This window comes from Haliotis rufescens, unplaced genomic scaffold, assembly GCF_023055435.1.
Source record: "Haliotis rufescens isolate VD_foot unplaced genomic scaffold, xgHalRufe1.0.p SCAF_2, whole genome shotgun sequence".
Taxonomy (NCBI): domain Eukaryota; kingdom Metazoa; phylum Mollusca; class Gastropoda; order Lepetellida; family Haliotidae; genus Haliotis; species Haliotis rufescens.
This window is the reverse complement of record NW_025963890.1, coordinates 76,515,510-76,532,042: the sequence shown is the minus strand read 5'-3', so window position 1 is coordinate 76,532,042 and position 16,533 is coordinate 76,515,510. Positions and strand designations below refer to the sequence as shown.

The window sequence follows — 16,533 nt, the reverse complement described above, 5'->3', positions numbered from 1 at the left end:
AAGACAGATAACCATAGCCACATGCATGCACGTGTGTGCGTGTGTGTGTGGCTGCTTGTACTAGTCCTGACTGTTACCGATTTATATTGCTAGCCCACTGAGATATTATGCCGGTTTAACATGAAAACCTCACATAGGTACATAGTATACTGACTCCGAGCTATCCAGTCCTTGTTTTAGACCCTTAATGATGAGCGCCAGACAGGGTAACAACAAGTACCATATTTTAACGTCTTTAAAAGACGCGACCAGGGATCGAACCCGGGAACTTCTCCGCGTAGACGTTCTACCACTAGACCACGGAGGTGGTACCTTGAGAAGGATGGCAGGTATATATGGGAGGCAACTCGTGTTGCCATGACATACACTCGTGAAGTTACATAGGACAATCTCGGACATCATTGGGAGGAATACATTTTAGAACTTGATTCAATCGTCTCATTCATTGGTCAACTTGACTATCACATTTACAGAACACATTGTGGCAGCATTCTTGACCAATATATGAATGTTGGTCGATATCAAATTGTATACCCTATGTCTATTAAATATACAAAGACACTTTTCAAGATCGGCAGTCATGTTGTACAAACTGAATGTGCAAAAAAGAATCGATGTTTGATTTGCAGGGAAATAATGCACTACTTCATTTTTCTGCCCAAGATAGAAGTACGTAACGGAATAAACCATTCGACTGAATGGTTTTACCTACGTAAAGGGAGGCAACTCCCATAACCTTGAAACCCTTGGAAATTCTCTCCCTTTTTATTAATGTGATCGTGCTCTGTCATTCAAAATTGGTCAACAGAAAGATGATCACTAAATGACGGATTGGGTGTCAGACAATATACGAAAGGCGGTACACATCCTCAGGGAAGTTCTGTACCTACATGGGGTATCCCAGCATTCCTCGTGGCGTCGACCGCTTCCTGTACTGACGACAGATTGTTGTAGCCGTATCTGCACAGCTGGAAGCCCAGCGACCAGTAGGGCGGCATGTGAGGACGACCGATCACCTGGACGACACCAACATCGTTAGCAACATCACAGGTACTTCTCGTCTTTAGTGTCATGTTGACTTTGACAAATCAAGTTGCTGAACATGTTTTTTTATAATAAATATAGCTGTATGCTTTTTTACGGATGTTGAAGCGTATGTGTTTGACATTACCATGCAATATCCATTGTGCCAAGGCAATGGGATATGAATCTATGATTCTATGAATCTATTATACCAGACACCATAAAATGTATTTAATTGTTTCTGATTATTGCTTAAAATCAGGAAATCATTTTTTGGGAGGCAGCCATCATTGCTCGTAACACTTCATGTCTAAATCACTGCGTGTGTTTGACATAGGCTGTGTGGGTCTAGTGAGGTATATGAAACTAGATTTTTCACCAGTCCATGTGCGGTTCTAACCACCATGGCATCGTGACTGTCAGGGAATTCAGTTGTAAGATGCTGCTGCCGTATCATGCAGACTACCTGTGTGTACTGCTGGACGACCGACTCTGGTTCTGGCCCCAGGAACATGTAGAAGTCCAGGATGCCGCCGATAGTTCGGTAGATCAACATTGGCAGCGGTGTGAAGGAATAGTCTGGAATCGATAATACAACTTGGCATCACCAGCTGACTATTTGAGGTACTTCCTCACTCCTAATGCCCTTGAAGTGATATTACCATGTTCGAAAAACAACAGGCTCCATAAACTTCAAAACCTTGCCAAAGGATATTTCAATTTAATTCACAAAGGAATGTTATTCCGAGTAATTAGGTTATTCTTTATATTTCCCATTGCCCTTTTCCCTGAGATAGTTTAGAAAAACAGGAAACAACAGCTCGGCCAAATTTTTGAATGACGTCAAATAACATCGTTTGTGACGTTTATCGGATGACGCCATCCTCAATTATTTGTGACAATGAGTTTAAAAGGCGACACTTTTGTATGGGTCTCTTCACAAACAATGACAACACATGGAACAGGTGGTAGGAACTAGCCAATCAGCACGAAGGACAAATTATAATGCACAGTGAGAATTGACTGAAACTGTAACCTGTAAACGGAATATAATATACTAAGGTAACGTCAGCAGCGTATATGACAAGAAGCGGTGTACAGATCTACGTTATATATCCACTGTGGAGATGCCGCGTGTCACCACTGCTCCATGTACATACCCTGGGCGTTACTGTTGAGCAGGAGAACACCATGGGACTGCCCGTCTTCCTCCATAGCCATATAGAACGGGTGGACGCCATAGTGGTTCTCGTACGTCTGCATGACACAATGTCGTCGCTTTAGTAACTTCTTAACTTAAATTGGTGTTTATGAAAGTCTACAAAGATCTCGGGTAAATATGTAAATAGGAAAACAGAGACAAGTTGGGTGACTGTACTGGGAAGAGTCATCGGCCCGTGAGACTGAAGACTGATTGCGTTTGTTACTCTTAGGGATGGAAATATTTATGCATGGGTTGAAGAAAAGCTGCAACATTTGGTCTAAGTGCCAGAAAAAATTGGAAATATTCAGTTTGACGTGACCAAATACTGTAGAAACGTACTGCTTGACTGCAATGGTCCTATAGGGGTCTTCCTTCGCTTACTAATCTGATATAGTATTCATTTTTCATGCTGTCCGACTGACCGATGAACTTAGGTAGTTTACCGAATTATTTTCGACAAGAAGAGTTTGATAGCACGAACTGAATCTACAACTTGAGGGAATAGAAATTAGTTATCACTGAGATAAGGGTTATGACTCATGGCGCATGGCATGAAACATTATTTGTGTAGGGGTAAGCTGAAATTACAATCCGTAGTATTGTGTGAGTTGTCAGAGAGAGGAATGAGTGTTCCAGGTACCAAATATGACCAGATAGGCTCTCTCTCTCTGTATATTGGAAGTCTGGATCAGATAATGTGATAGAGTTAAGAGTTGGTAAGAAGTACCAACAGACTCTTCGAAGATATGTGTTGTGTATAAACAAGCCAGGCAACAGAAGCACATCTGAGGACCTCATGTGTGCAATGTACAAAATTCATGTCCACAATAAATAGACCTTAGCAACAAATTTGACTTGAGATTTAAACAAGCTACATCATCCCCTGAACCAAGGAGTGGTAAGAATCAGTTGCTGAGGTAGGAGGGTAGCATTCCTTGATAACATAATTATAAACAATGCAACAGCAGACTGGGAACTTTGTGAAAGCCAATCCAACTTACACTGTACATCGTCCACTGGTCACGCGACCACATCGGCCATGTTTTGAACCACAGATTATGTCGGAACTTGTCATGGGTGTTCTCGCCGAAGCCGTAGATGTTTGTGGAGGGAAGCCTGGTTGCGATCTGGAGGAACTGGTCGTCGAATGTGAAGCCACCGACCGTCGTGTCCCAGCTGGGGAGAGGACAACATCAAGTCATTACACAGCGAGGTGTGGGAGATGACACATCATATGTTAGGATCTGACATTTGGCAGGAACGGAAGAGCATCGTTACAACACGCTTGCTTCATGGATAACACAAATAAAACACATCTCAATGAAGGAGGGAAGTTACTTGCAACACATTTTATAAGATATGCTGATATCACTGTCCAACTGAAATGGGTGATGTTTACCACCTTGGCGTGACCCATGATCATATTACGTTCTCATTGAAACTGGTATTCAAACTAAACTGTCAGTCAAAAGTAAGCATGAAAACTGGATTTGAAAAGAATTTACAAAAGAAACACTTCAAACTTAAGGTCCAAACCAGAACTGTGATACCTGTATGAAATACATGCCCATCGAATAACCATTTCTTGTTTGTTTCATATTTAGTTACCATCAATTATTGGCGTCTACTTTCTTTTTCCCAGCAGTTTATGTACAATTAATGTCCTAAAAAAGCTATGTCATCTTAAGACGCGGACTCTAAACCTGAATTTCAAAGATCATCACTGAATTGAGTTGCTGCCCGCATTAACAAAATAGAACAGCCTGGAGGCTGCAAAGCTTAAAGTGGTCCTAAGTAACCCACATTGGTCACAATGCGTGATGCTCCTTTCTCGTGTCCTCTTGCTGGAATATTGCAAAAAGCGACGTAAAACCATACTCACTCACTCACTCACTCACATTCTCACTACTTACAGGACTGCTCCAGAGCTGTGTCGTATAATCCGGAAAGCAAAGGTGTCATTATTAGTGATATCCAGGCGATACCAAGGTTCCGTAGCTCTCGTGTTCGGCAACTCCAGAGGAACAGGTACTTCATATCGGGAAAAGGAGGAGTCGTAGAACTGGACAAAAAGTATGACCGCAATTTATTTGATGCTACCTTTTAAGTTGAAAACGTACATTCCTTATAACTGTTTAACATAAAAAATGACAATCAGCATTTCAGAGATGCAAACTGTTAATTGCATTTGGAGCTGGCGAAATCACAGTGACGTTGTTGAAGGGTATGGCAATATGATGCGCTATGCTATGCCATGCTTTGACCTGTACATGAAAATTGACAGAGTGACAAATATTTGTGACGAGGTGATAATTCTCTGGCGTGGATGCTTTAATTTATCTATGATGTTGTGTGTGTCTGTTTGACAACGGAAAGAGTAATATGGTGCTTGAAGCACTTTGATCTGTGTCTGCACAAACTAGAGACATGACACACTGAATTTCTAGAACAAAGAGACCGTCTCTGTGGTCTAGTGGTAGAGCCTCCGCCAAGAGAGCGGAAGGTCCGGGGTTAAACTGCGGCATGGTATCTCAGTGAGCTAGCACTATAAATCGGCATCAGTCAAGACTAGTACAAGCAGACACACACACACGTACATGCACGTCGCTATATAAGTGCAATAATCTTGGACGCGACGTTTAACCAATTTTCCTTACATCTAGGACAAAGTTATAATTTCAAAACTAACCTTAAATCGGAGCAAGTTGTTGTCAAGTTCTTCTACTTCAAATGTCACATTAGTAATATCCTTTCCAAAGGGACCAGGGGAACTCTCAATCCTGGTCAAAGGTATCCGGAATCCCAGGGTAGTCTGTTCCACTAACCCTGACACACGGTAGCCATAGTTGGTCTGAGGGAAGTAGCATTCCGGGACGGAAGTGTCTCCTGCGGCTGTGAAGATGCAGCGTCTTTGATTGCACGACGTCTCATTGACCGTGACCACACGACCTTGGACTTCTGGGTAGCAGTCAATCTTCGTGTAGTCTTCGGGCGATGCTGACCTAGGGGATATTCAAGGTCATGCAGCCCAAAATGTAGTATCTCCTGGTACACGGCACTATTTAACTTCAACATGACCATTCATTTCATTGACACCTGGTGTCATTATTGTACGTATGTGAGATTAGAGTAGGTCAAAACCTTTTACCACGGAATATATTCATGTTTTGAGTACAAGCATGAATATCTGCAGGCATTTATTCTGACAGATCTGGTATGTGGAGAAACTGTTGCCTTGAAGGTAAAGGCAAATACTCCTGTTCTACCAATAAATTTGTAATGTGAGTTCACAAAAATGTGTTTGGCTACTCCTTCAGAAACAAAACTTATGAGCATTTCTGATTAAATGCAATGTTTTTATACTTCCCTGACGCTACACAGTACTATATGTTTAGCGCCAGGTAAGGTAAAACGTATACTTGCATGACCAGCAAATCTACCCACAACATGATAAAATGGTCGGGGGTTCATGCTGATAATGAAAAGCTAATCTAGTTTAACCAATCCGCTAGAGGTGTGAGGTTAATATGAGTGGAGGTACAAATGTTTGTTCCAGTAGCAAATATTTAAACATAGCATGGCTAATAGCTTCAATTATTTTCTTAAAGTAAACACGTGGAAGTACAACTCAGAGTACAACTCAGAGTGATAATAGGGATATGCGTCTGAGGCAACTATGACAGACGAGGATTTTACATGTGCATGTACTTCCAGGCTGACACGGATGTGTTGTGCGAGGCAATATACTGTGACTAGCAGTGGCGTTATTTCCACGTATCATTACACTCACGTCCAGGAGAGCTGGAATGGTTGATTCACGGGGAGGTCATCGGTGATCTGGAGAATCTGAAATAATCAAGAAAGAGTTGCATTTATAAATGATTTTTACTGATTGTGCATGAGCAGGACTGGCCATCATGCAGTAGTTTCTTCTTGATGTTGATGTCACAGAGCAAGTAAAGTGATTTTTTAGTGATTTTCATGCGAATATCAATTGACTTATATATACACATAGAAATAAGTCAAGCCACACCCGTATATTCTAAGACCGGGCAACTTTAATGAACTAGTGCATGAAATGTGTAAAGGATTTCCATACCAAATAAATTATATTATTTAACGACAAGAAGGGTTGATGGGGAACATAGCCAAGATTACTATGAAATAATGTGGGTTATTTAGGAGATGTTACAGATATGGAAAATAACTTAATTTCATCCAAAGAAATTACGAATGTCACTTTTGTTGCACAGACTAAACTGTCTGTACCATGCACACGTCTGGTTCACAGAATTGAAGAATAATGTCAGAATTAAATCCAGAGATTGATCCAAAGAATGAGGTGGCGTCTTGAAGCAGTTGTTCGGGTTCAGGGAGGTTACACAAGATACTGATGGAAAGTCAATATTTGGACTTGCAGGACATTGTTCTTCAATTCCGTGAACCAGAAGTACCACTCCTTACCTTTGTATCTACATCATATGAAAAGTCGAGGTCCCACTCCTTACTTTTGTATCTACATCATATGAAAAGTCGAGGTCCCACTCCTTACCTTTGTATCTACATCATATGAAAAGTCGAGGTCCCTCTCCTTACCTTTGTATCTACATCATATGAAAAGTCGAGGTCCCTCTCCTTACCTTTGTATCTTCATCATATGAAAAGTCGAGGTCCCACTCCTTACCTTTGTATCTACATCATATGAAAAGTCGAGGTCCCACTCCTTACCTTTGTATCTACATCATATGAAAAGTCGAGGTCCCACTCCTTACCTTTGTATCTACATCATATGAAAAGTTGAGGTCACATCCCTTACCTTTGTATCTACATCATATGAAAAGTCGAGGTCACATCCCTTACCTTTGTATCTACATCATACGAAAAGTCGAGGTCACATCCCTTACCTTTGTATCTACATCATAATTAAATTTGAGGTCACATCCCTTACCTTTGTGTCTGCATCATATGTGAAGTTGAGGTCTCTGTTCTCAGATACCAGTCTGACCGTGTTGACCTGCACCTCCACTCCGAGGACAATGATGTTGTCTATGTAGAGGTCATTGACCTCAGACAGTGTGTTGTGGTCGATAGTTAAGTCCAGTACATTCTGTGAAAATTGAGGCTTAACTGTCATATAAGCCAGTATATTTTACCATTTGTAAATACAAGGGTTCTATTTACAGCGAATCGGTAATGGCGTAATAGTTTCGTTGCCATACACAGGAGGCAATCTGTTCCAATATTTATTTTTGTTTGTTTGTTGTTCAACGCCGCACTCAGCAATATTCCATCTATATGACAGCGGTCTGTAAATAATCAAGTCTGAACCAGACAATCCAGTGATTTATATCATGAGCATCGATCCACGCAATAGGGATACAGTGACATGCATCAGCCGATCCCGTTAGTCGCCTCTTACGCCAAGCATGGGTAGCTGAAGACCTATTCTAACCCGGATCTTCACAGGTCGTTCAAATATTTAAAACATGTTGTCACAACCATACTTGCAGATAACATTATGTTGGTTGATTGTGTGGGGATGTACTTACGTCATGGGCATAGAGGGTGGACATGTAGTAGTTCCCATTCTCATACGTGTCTGAAACAGGATTGTTTATGTTGGAAATGAAAAGGCTTGCTTAAATACAAATCCAACAAAGTGACGCTTGTGTCAAATTATGAGACAATAACGCACTGTGCTGTGACATTGATAAACAAACATGAAATACTCATTCACGCCAATACGTCGACTTGTCTGCTTGTGTGCAAAGCAAGAAATATTGTACGGTTTTCAAGATCTGCCCTGGAAAGAAGCACTAACGCTATTTTCAGTCTAAGTCAAAGTCGATGCCATGGAAACTCTAGTTCACCACAAAACCTATCTCTCATGATTTTTGAGTTCTGCTCCGGAAATGAAACATGACGGCCGGACGGACAGCACCAGTTCCCATATCCCCTTCCACTTCACTTCCTAAATGATTATTAATTATTAATTATTAATATAATAATCATTTATAATAATTATTACTGATTAATTATTATTATTATTATTATTACCGTTGGACTTGGCATATTTTTAAGGATGTTTTTTGTGTTTAAAATGGAAATTAAAATGAAACGTGCTGCGAACTGCGGTGCCTGAGAACCAAGACTATTATATGTTTTAGCCTTATCATTATTAACATAAACAAGTAATCTTCAAAAATTGTAACCTGTATTACTTTTCTGACGAAATATAAAGTGACATATTCATACAGAAATACAGAAGCAGAAATTGATGATCACATATTTCATTGCAGAGTAATGTGACTAATATGCATCTTTGTACCATCGAATATACAGTGTTCCGTCAGATACTTCAGTGATACTACGGACATTATCGGACATTATTAATATGAGGTCAATGATATTTCTAAAGGTTTCCAATGGATTTCTCAAGGAAAGGTTTGGTTTTAATTACATGTTTAGGATATGTGAAAATAAAGGAGGTTTGGTGCTTAGCTCTTTCTATATGTATAGTTTAACAGCACATTTAAATACAAAAAATTAAAATTATCGACGACATCACCTTATATATAATAATGTTGTGTCTTCATTGATTGTGGGTACTCACCAATGGATTCGCCGTCATCCCAGTATAACCAACCTTTAGCTGCGTTGATAGGGCACAGAGGGACCAGGATTGTGAAGGGGTTCTTGCGACTTGAGTGGAGAGAAAATACAATGACGATATGAACCCTCTCGTATCGCAGGAAATTTCCGTGGTTACGCCAGATAAACAAATAGGTCCTCAGCAATCTATGCTGGGCAAAGGGGCGACTTAACGGTGACATGGTGGATTGCATGTCATCGTACCCATTTGCATGGGATGATGCTCATGATGTCAATCACTTGTTTGTATCGCCCAGAGTCGAGTATTTACAGACCGCCATCATACAGCTGGAATATTGGTTGTTTCTTGTTTGTACTGCAGTATTACAGCTATCTGACGGCTGTCTTCAAATAATAATCGAGTCTGGACCAGGCAATCCAGTGATTGACAACATGAGCATCGGTCCACGCATTTGGGATGGATGACATGCACTAACTACCCGATCCCTTCATAGTCGCCTTTTACGACAAGCATAGTCGCCTATTACAGCAAGCATGGGTAAAGACACAAAGTAGCCACATCAAATCCACTATCAGTCACAAGCATTGTGCTATAAGAGTTAGGGAGTGAGTGAGTATGGTTTTACGCTACTTTTAGCAATATTCCAGCAATACGTTGTTCCAATATGGGGACTCGAGCCTGTGCCTTTGGCGTGGCGAGCGAACACATAAACAACTAGGACACCACCGCCCCTGTTCCATCAGAGAACGCAATGGCCATTACAAGATTGTGTTGTTTAACCGTAGGAAATTATATTTTGACACAGAAACATCGAAGTATCGAATCAGAGTAATGATCGGAAATAATATTATGATGATAAAAAGTGGTATTTCTGTATTATGTTTTTTTATTATTAATCTCCATGTACCTGAAATGTGTATTGTTAGCCGGTTCCTGTGTAATAATGATATATCCGCCACGAAGGTGGAGTTGTACTGGGGTGTCTGGCTTGACCGGGACATCCATATACATCTGTCCAGTCTTAGTAACTTCTTTCATCTGAAAACATATTAGTACAGGTCAAAGCAGGTCAAAACACAGTTAATGCATTGTGAATAGAACATGGCTGATGTATCCTTATATCATATAAGTGAGTTGAGTTAATGATTGCGTGAGTGAGTGATAGGGTGCGTGAGTGATTGAGTAATAGAATGATTGAGTGAGATATATAATGTGTCTCTGAGAAGAACTTCAGATATATCACATGCCAGCTTACCACTTTAGTGAGATCAATCTACAAAATCTATGACCATGCATTTGGTGCCGAATGACCCCGGATCATATTCGGGATGCATCGAGGATTCAACCTGACCATCAGCCCACTAGCTGTACAGTGAACTACCACACCTCTGACCATCACCCCACTGACTGTACAGTGAACTACCACACCTCTGACCATCAGCCCACTGACTGTACAGTGAACTACCACACCTCTGACCAACAGCGCCACTGACTGTATAGTGAACTACCACACCTCTGACCATCAGCCCATTGACTGTACAGTGAACTACCACACCTCTGACCATCAGCCCACTGACTGTACAGTGAACTACCACACCTCTGACCATCAGCCCACAAACTGTACAGTGAACTACCACACCCCTGACCATCAGCCCACTAACTGTACAGAGAACTACCACACCTCTGACCACCAGCCCACTGTCTGTACAGTGAACTACCACACTTCTGACCATCAGCCCACTGACTGTACAGTGAACTACCACACCTCTGACCATCAGCCCACTGTCTGTACAGTGAACTACCACACTTCTGACCATCAGCCCACTGACTGTACAGTGAACTACCACACCTCTGACCATCAGCCCACTGACTGTACAGAGAACTACCACACCTCTGACCATCAGCCTACTGACTGTACAGTGAACTACCACACCTCTGACCATCAGCCCACTAACTGTACAGTGAACTACCACACCTCTGACCATCAGCCCACTGACTGTATAGTGAACTACCACACCTCTGACCATCAGCGCACTAACTGTACAGTGAACTACCACACCTCTGACCATCAGCCCACTGACTGTATAGTGAACTACCACACCTCTGACCATCAGCCCACTGACTGTACAGTGAACTACCACACCTCTGACCATCAGCCCACTAACTGTACAGTGAACTAACACACCTCTGACCATCAGCCCACTAACTGTACAGTGAACTAACACACCTCTGACCATCAGCCCACTGACTGTACAGTAAACTACCACACCTCTGACCATCAGCCCACTGACTGTACAGTGAACTACCACACCTCTGACCATCAGCCCACTAACTGTACATTGAACTACCACACCTCTGACCATCAGCCCACTGACTGTACAGTGAACTACCACACCTCTGACCACCAGCCCACTGACTGTACAGTGACCTACCACACCTCTGACCATCAGCACACTGACCTCACAGTAAACAACCACACCTCTGACCATCAGCCCACTGACTGTACAGTAAACTACCACACCTCTGACCATCAGCCCACTAACTGTACAGTGAACTACCACACCTCTGACCATCAGCCCACTGACTGTATAGTGAACTACCACACCTCTGACCATCAGCCCACTGACTGTACAGTGAACTAACACACCTCTGACCATCACCCCACTAACTGTACAGTGAACTAACACACCTCTGACCATCAGCCCACTGACTGTACAGTAAACTACCACACCTCTGACCATCAGCCCACTAACTGTACAGTGAACTAACACACCTCTGACCATCAGCCCACTAACTGTACAGTGAACTAACACACCTCTGACCATCAGCCCACTGACTGTACAGTAAACTACCACACATCTGACCATCAGCCCACTAACTGTACAGTGAACTACCACACCTCTGACCATCAGCCCACTGACTGTACAGTGAACTACCACACCTCTGACCACCAGCCCACTGACTGTACAGTGAACTACCACACCTCTGACCATCAGCCCACTGACTGTACAGTGAACTACCACACCTCTGACCATCAGCCCACTGACTGTACAGTGAACTACCACACCTCTGACCAACAGCGCCACTGACTGTATAGTGAACTACCACACCTCTGACCATCAGCCCACTGACTGTACAGTGAACTACCACACCTCTGACCATCAGCCCACTAACTGTTCAGTGAACTACCACACCCCTGACCATCAGCCCACTAACTGTTCAGAGAACTACCACACCTCTGACCATCAGCCCACTGTCTGTACAGTGAACTACCACACTTCTGACCATCAGCCCACTGACTGTACAGTGAACTACCACACCTCTGACCAACAGCGCCACTGACTGTATAGTGAACTACCACACCTCTGACCATCAGCCCACTGACTGTACAGTGAACTACCACACCTCTGACCATCAGCCCACTAACTGTACAGAGAACTACCCCACCTCTGACCATCAGCCTACTGACTGTACAGTGAACTACCACACCTCTGACCACCAGCCCACTAGCTGTACAGTGAACTACCACACCTCTGACCATCACCCCACTGACTGTACAGTGAACTACCACACCTCTGACCATCAGCCCACTGACTGTACAGAGAACTACCACACCTCTGACCATCAGCCCACTGACTGTACAGTGAACTACCACACCTCTGACCATCAGCCCACTAACTGTACATTGAACTACCACACCTCTGACCATCAGCCCACTGACTGTACAGTGAACTACCACACCTCTGACCACCAGCCCACTGACTGTACAGTGACCTACCACACCTCTGACCATCAGCACACTGACCTCACAGTAAACAACCACACCTCTGACCATCAGCCCACTGACTGTACAGTAAACTACCACACCTCTGACCATCAGCCCACTAACTGTACAGTGAACTACCACACCTCTGACCATCAGCCCACTGACTGTATAGTGAACTACCACACCTCTGACCATCAGCCCACTGACTGTACAGTGAACTAACACACCTCTGACCATCACCCCACTAACTGTACAGTGAACTAACACACCTCTGACCATCAGCCCACTGACTGTACAGTAAACTACCACACCTCTGACCATCAGCCCACTAACTGTACAGTGAACTAACACACCTCTGACCATCAGCCCACTAACTGTACAGTGAACTAACACACCTCTGACCATCAGCCCACTGACTGTACAGTAAACTACCACACCTCTGACCATCAGCCCACTAACTGTACAGTGAACTACCACACCTCTGACCATCAGCCCACTGACTGTACAGTGAACTACCACACCTCTGACCACCAGCCCACTGACTGTACAGTGAACTACCACACCTCTGACCATCAGCCCACTGACTGTACAGTGAACTACCACACCTCTGACCATCAGCCCACTGACTGTACAGTGAACTACCACACCTCTGACCAACAGCGCCACTGACTGTATAGTGAACTACCACACCTCTGACCATCAGCCCACTGACTGTACAGTGAACTACCACACCTCTGACCATCAGCCCACTAACTGTTCAGTGAACTACCACACCCCTGACCATCAGCCCACTAACTGTTCAGAGAACTACCACACCTCTGACCATCAGCCCACTGTCTGTACAGTGAACTACCACACTTCTGACCATCAGCCCACTGACTGTACAGTGAACTACCACACCTCTGACCAACAGCGCCACTGACTGTATAGTGAACTACCACACCTCTGACCATCAGCCCACTGACTGTACAGTGAACTACCACACCTCTGACCATCAGCCCACTAACTGTACAGAGAACTACCCCACCTCTGACCATCAGCCTACTGACTGTACAGTGAACTACCACACCTCTGACCACCAGCCCACTAGCTGTACAGTGAACTACCACACCTCTGACCATCACCCCACTGACTGTACAGTGAACTACCACACCTCTGACCATCAGCCCACTGACTGTACAGAGAACTACCACACCTCTGACCATCAGCCCACTGACTGTACAGTGAACTACCACACCTCTGACAATCAGCGCCACTGACCTCACAGTGAACTACCACACCTCTGACCATCAGCCCACTAGCTGTATAGTGAACTACCACACCTCTGACCATCAGCCCACTGTCTGTACAGTGAACTACCACACCTCTGACCATCAGCCCACTGACTGTACAGTGAACTACCACACCTCTGACCATCAGCCCACTGTCTGTACAGTGAACTACCGCACTTCTGACCATCAGCCCACTGACTGTACAGTGAACTACCACACCTCTGACCATCAGCGCCACTGACTGTACAGTGAACTACCCCACCTCTGACCATCAGCCCACTAACTGTTCAGAGAACTACCACACCTCTGACCACCAGCCCACTAACTGTACAGTGAACTACCACACCTCTGACCATCAGCCCACTAAATGTACAGTGAACTACTACACCTCTGACCATCAGCCCACTGAGTGTACAGTAAACTACCACACCTCTGACCATCAGCCCATTGACTGTACAGTGAACTACCACACCTCTGACCATCAGCCCACTGACTGTACAGTGAACTACCACACCTCTGACCATCAGCCCACTAACTGTACAGTGAACTACCACACCTCTTACCATCAGCCCACTGACTGTACAGTGAACTACCACACCTCTAACCATCAGCCCAGTAACTGTACAGTGAACTACCACACCTCTGACCATCAGCCCACTAACTGTACAGTGAACTACCACACCTCTGACCATCAGCCCACTAGCTGTACAGTGAACTACCACACTTCTGACCATCAGCCAACTGACTGTACAGTGAACTACCACACCTCTGACCATCAGCCCACTGACTGTACAGTGAACTACCACACCTCTGACCATCAGCGCCACTGACTGTACAGTGAACTACCCCACCTCTGACCATCAGCCCACTAACTGTTCAGAGAACTACCACACCTCTGACCACCAGCCCACTGTCTGTACAGTGAACTACCACACCTCTGACCATCAGCCCACTAACGATACAGAGAACTACCACACCTCTGACCATCAGCCCACTGACTGTACAGTGAACTACCACACATCTGACCATCAGCGCCACTGACTGTACAGTGAACTACCACACCTCTGACCATCAGCCCACTAACTGTTCAGAGAACTACCACACCTCTGACCATCAGCCTACTGACTGTACAGTGAACTACCCCACCTCTGACCAACAGCCCACTGACTGTATAGTGAACTACCACACCTCTGACCATCAGCCCACTGACTGCACAGTGAACAACAACACCACTGACCACCAGCCCACTAACTGTACAGTGAACTACCACACCCCTGACCATCAGCCTACTGACTGTACAGTGAACTACCACACCTCTGACCATCAGCCCACTGACTGTACAGTGAACTACCACACATCTGACCATCAGCCTACTGACTGTACAGTGAACTACCACACATCTGACTATCAGCCTACTGACTGTACAGTGAACTACCACACATCTAACCATCAGCCCACTGACTGTACAGTGAACTACCACACCTCTGACCATCAGCCCACTGTCTGTACAGTGAACTACCACACCTCTGACCATCAGCCCACTAACTGTACAGAGAACTACCACACCTCTGACCATCAGCCCACTAACTGTACAGTGAACTACCACACCTCTGACCATCAGCCCACTGACTGTACAGAGAACTACCACACCTCTGACCATCAGCCCACTAACTGTTCAGAGAACTACCACACCTCTGACCATCAGCCCACTGACTGTACAGTGAACTACCACACCTCTGACCATCAGCCCACTGACTGTACAGTGAACTACCACACCTCTGACCATCAGCGCCACTGACTGTACAGTGAACTACCACACCTCTGACCATCAGCCCACTGACTGTACAGTGAACTACCACACCTCTGACCATCAGCCCACTGACCTCACAGTGAACTACCACACCTCTGACCATCAGCCCACTGACTGTACAGTGAACTACCACACCTCTGACCACCAGCCCACTGACCACACAGTGAACAACCACACCTCTGACCATCAGCCCACTAGCTGTACAGTGAACTACCACACCTCTGACCATCAGCCCACTGACTGCAAAGTGAACTACCACACCTCTGACCACCAGCCCACTGTCTGTACAGTGAACTACCACACCTCTGACCATCAGCCCACTGACTGTACAGTGAACTACCACACCTCTGACCATCAGCCCACTGACTGTACAGTGAACTACCACACCTCTGACCATCAGCCCACTGACTGTACAGTGAACTTCCACACCTCTGACCATCAGCCCACTGACTGTACAGTGAACTACCACACCTCTGACCATCAGCCCACTGACTGTACAGTGAACTACCACACCTCTGACCATCAGCGCCACTGACCGTACAGTGAACTACCCCACCTCTGACCATCAGCCCACTAACTGTTCAGAGAACTACCACACCTCTGACCACCAGCCCACTGTCTGTACAGTGAACTACCACACCTCTGACCATCAGCCCACTGACTGAACAGTGAAATACCACACATCTGACCATCAGCGCCACTGACTGTACAGTGAACTACCACACCTCTGACCATCAGCCCACTGACTGCACAGTGAACTACCACACCTCTGACCATCAGCCCACTAACTGTACAGAGACTACCACACCTCTGACCATCAGCCTACTGACTGTACAGTGAACTACC

General features: G+C 44.7%; 1 protein-coding gene across 2 annotated transcripts in view; it reads right to left on the bottom strand.

Annotated features, from left to right (window-relative positions):
* The window catches only part of LOC124147610 (sucrase-isomaltase, intestinal-like), an 85,166-nt gene that overhangs the window by 13,661 nt on the left and 54,972 nt on the right, over window positions 1-16,533 (bottom strand). For both annotated transcript variants that reach the window (XM_048400575.1, XM_048400574.1), the window contains exons 40-50: window positions 9,748-9,878; window positions 8,841-8,929; window positions 7,777-7,826; window positions 7,176-7,334; window positions 6,018-6,073; window positions 4,917-5,229; window positions 4,141-4,289; window positions 3,229-3,403; window positions 2,184-2,280; window positions 1,490-1,602; window positions 891-1,016 (exon numbers count right to left, since the gene is read on the bottom strand). In XM_048400575.1, the coding sequence (XP_048256532.1) occupies window positions 891-1,016; window positions 1,490-1,602; window positions 2,184-2,280; window positions 3,229-3,403; window positions 4,141-4,289; window positions 4,917-5,229; window positions 6,018-6,073; window positions 7,176-7,334; window positions 7,777-7,826; window positions 8,841-8,929; window positions 9,748-9,878 (1,458 nt within the window). The remainder of the gene's footprint in view (window positions 1-890; window positions 1,017-1,489; window positions 1,603-2,183; window positions 2,281-3,228; window positions 3,404-4,140; window positions 4,290-4,916; window positions 5,230-6,017; window positions 6,074-7,175; window positions 7,335-7,776; window positions 7,827-8,840; window positions 8,930-9,747; window positions 9,879-16,533) is intronic.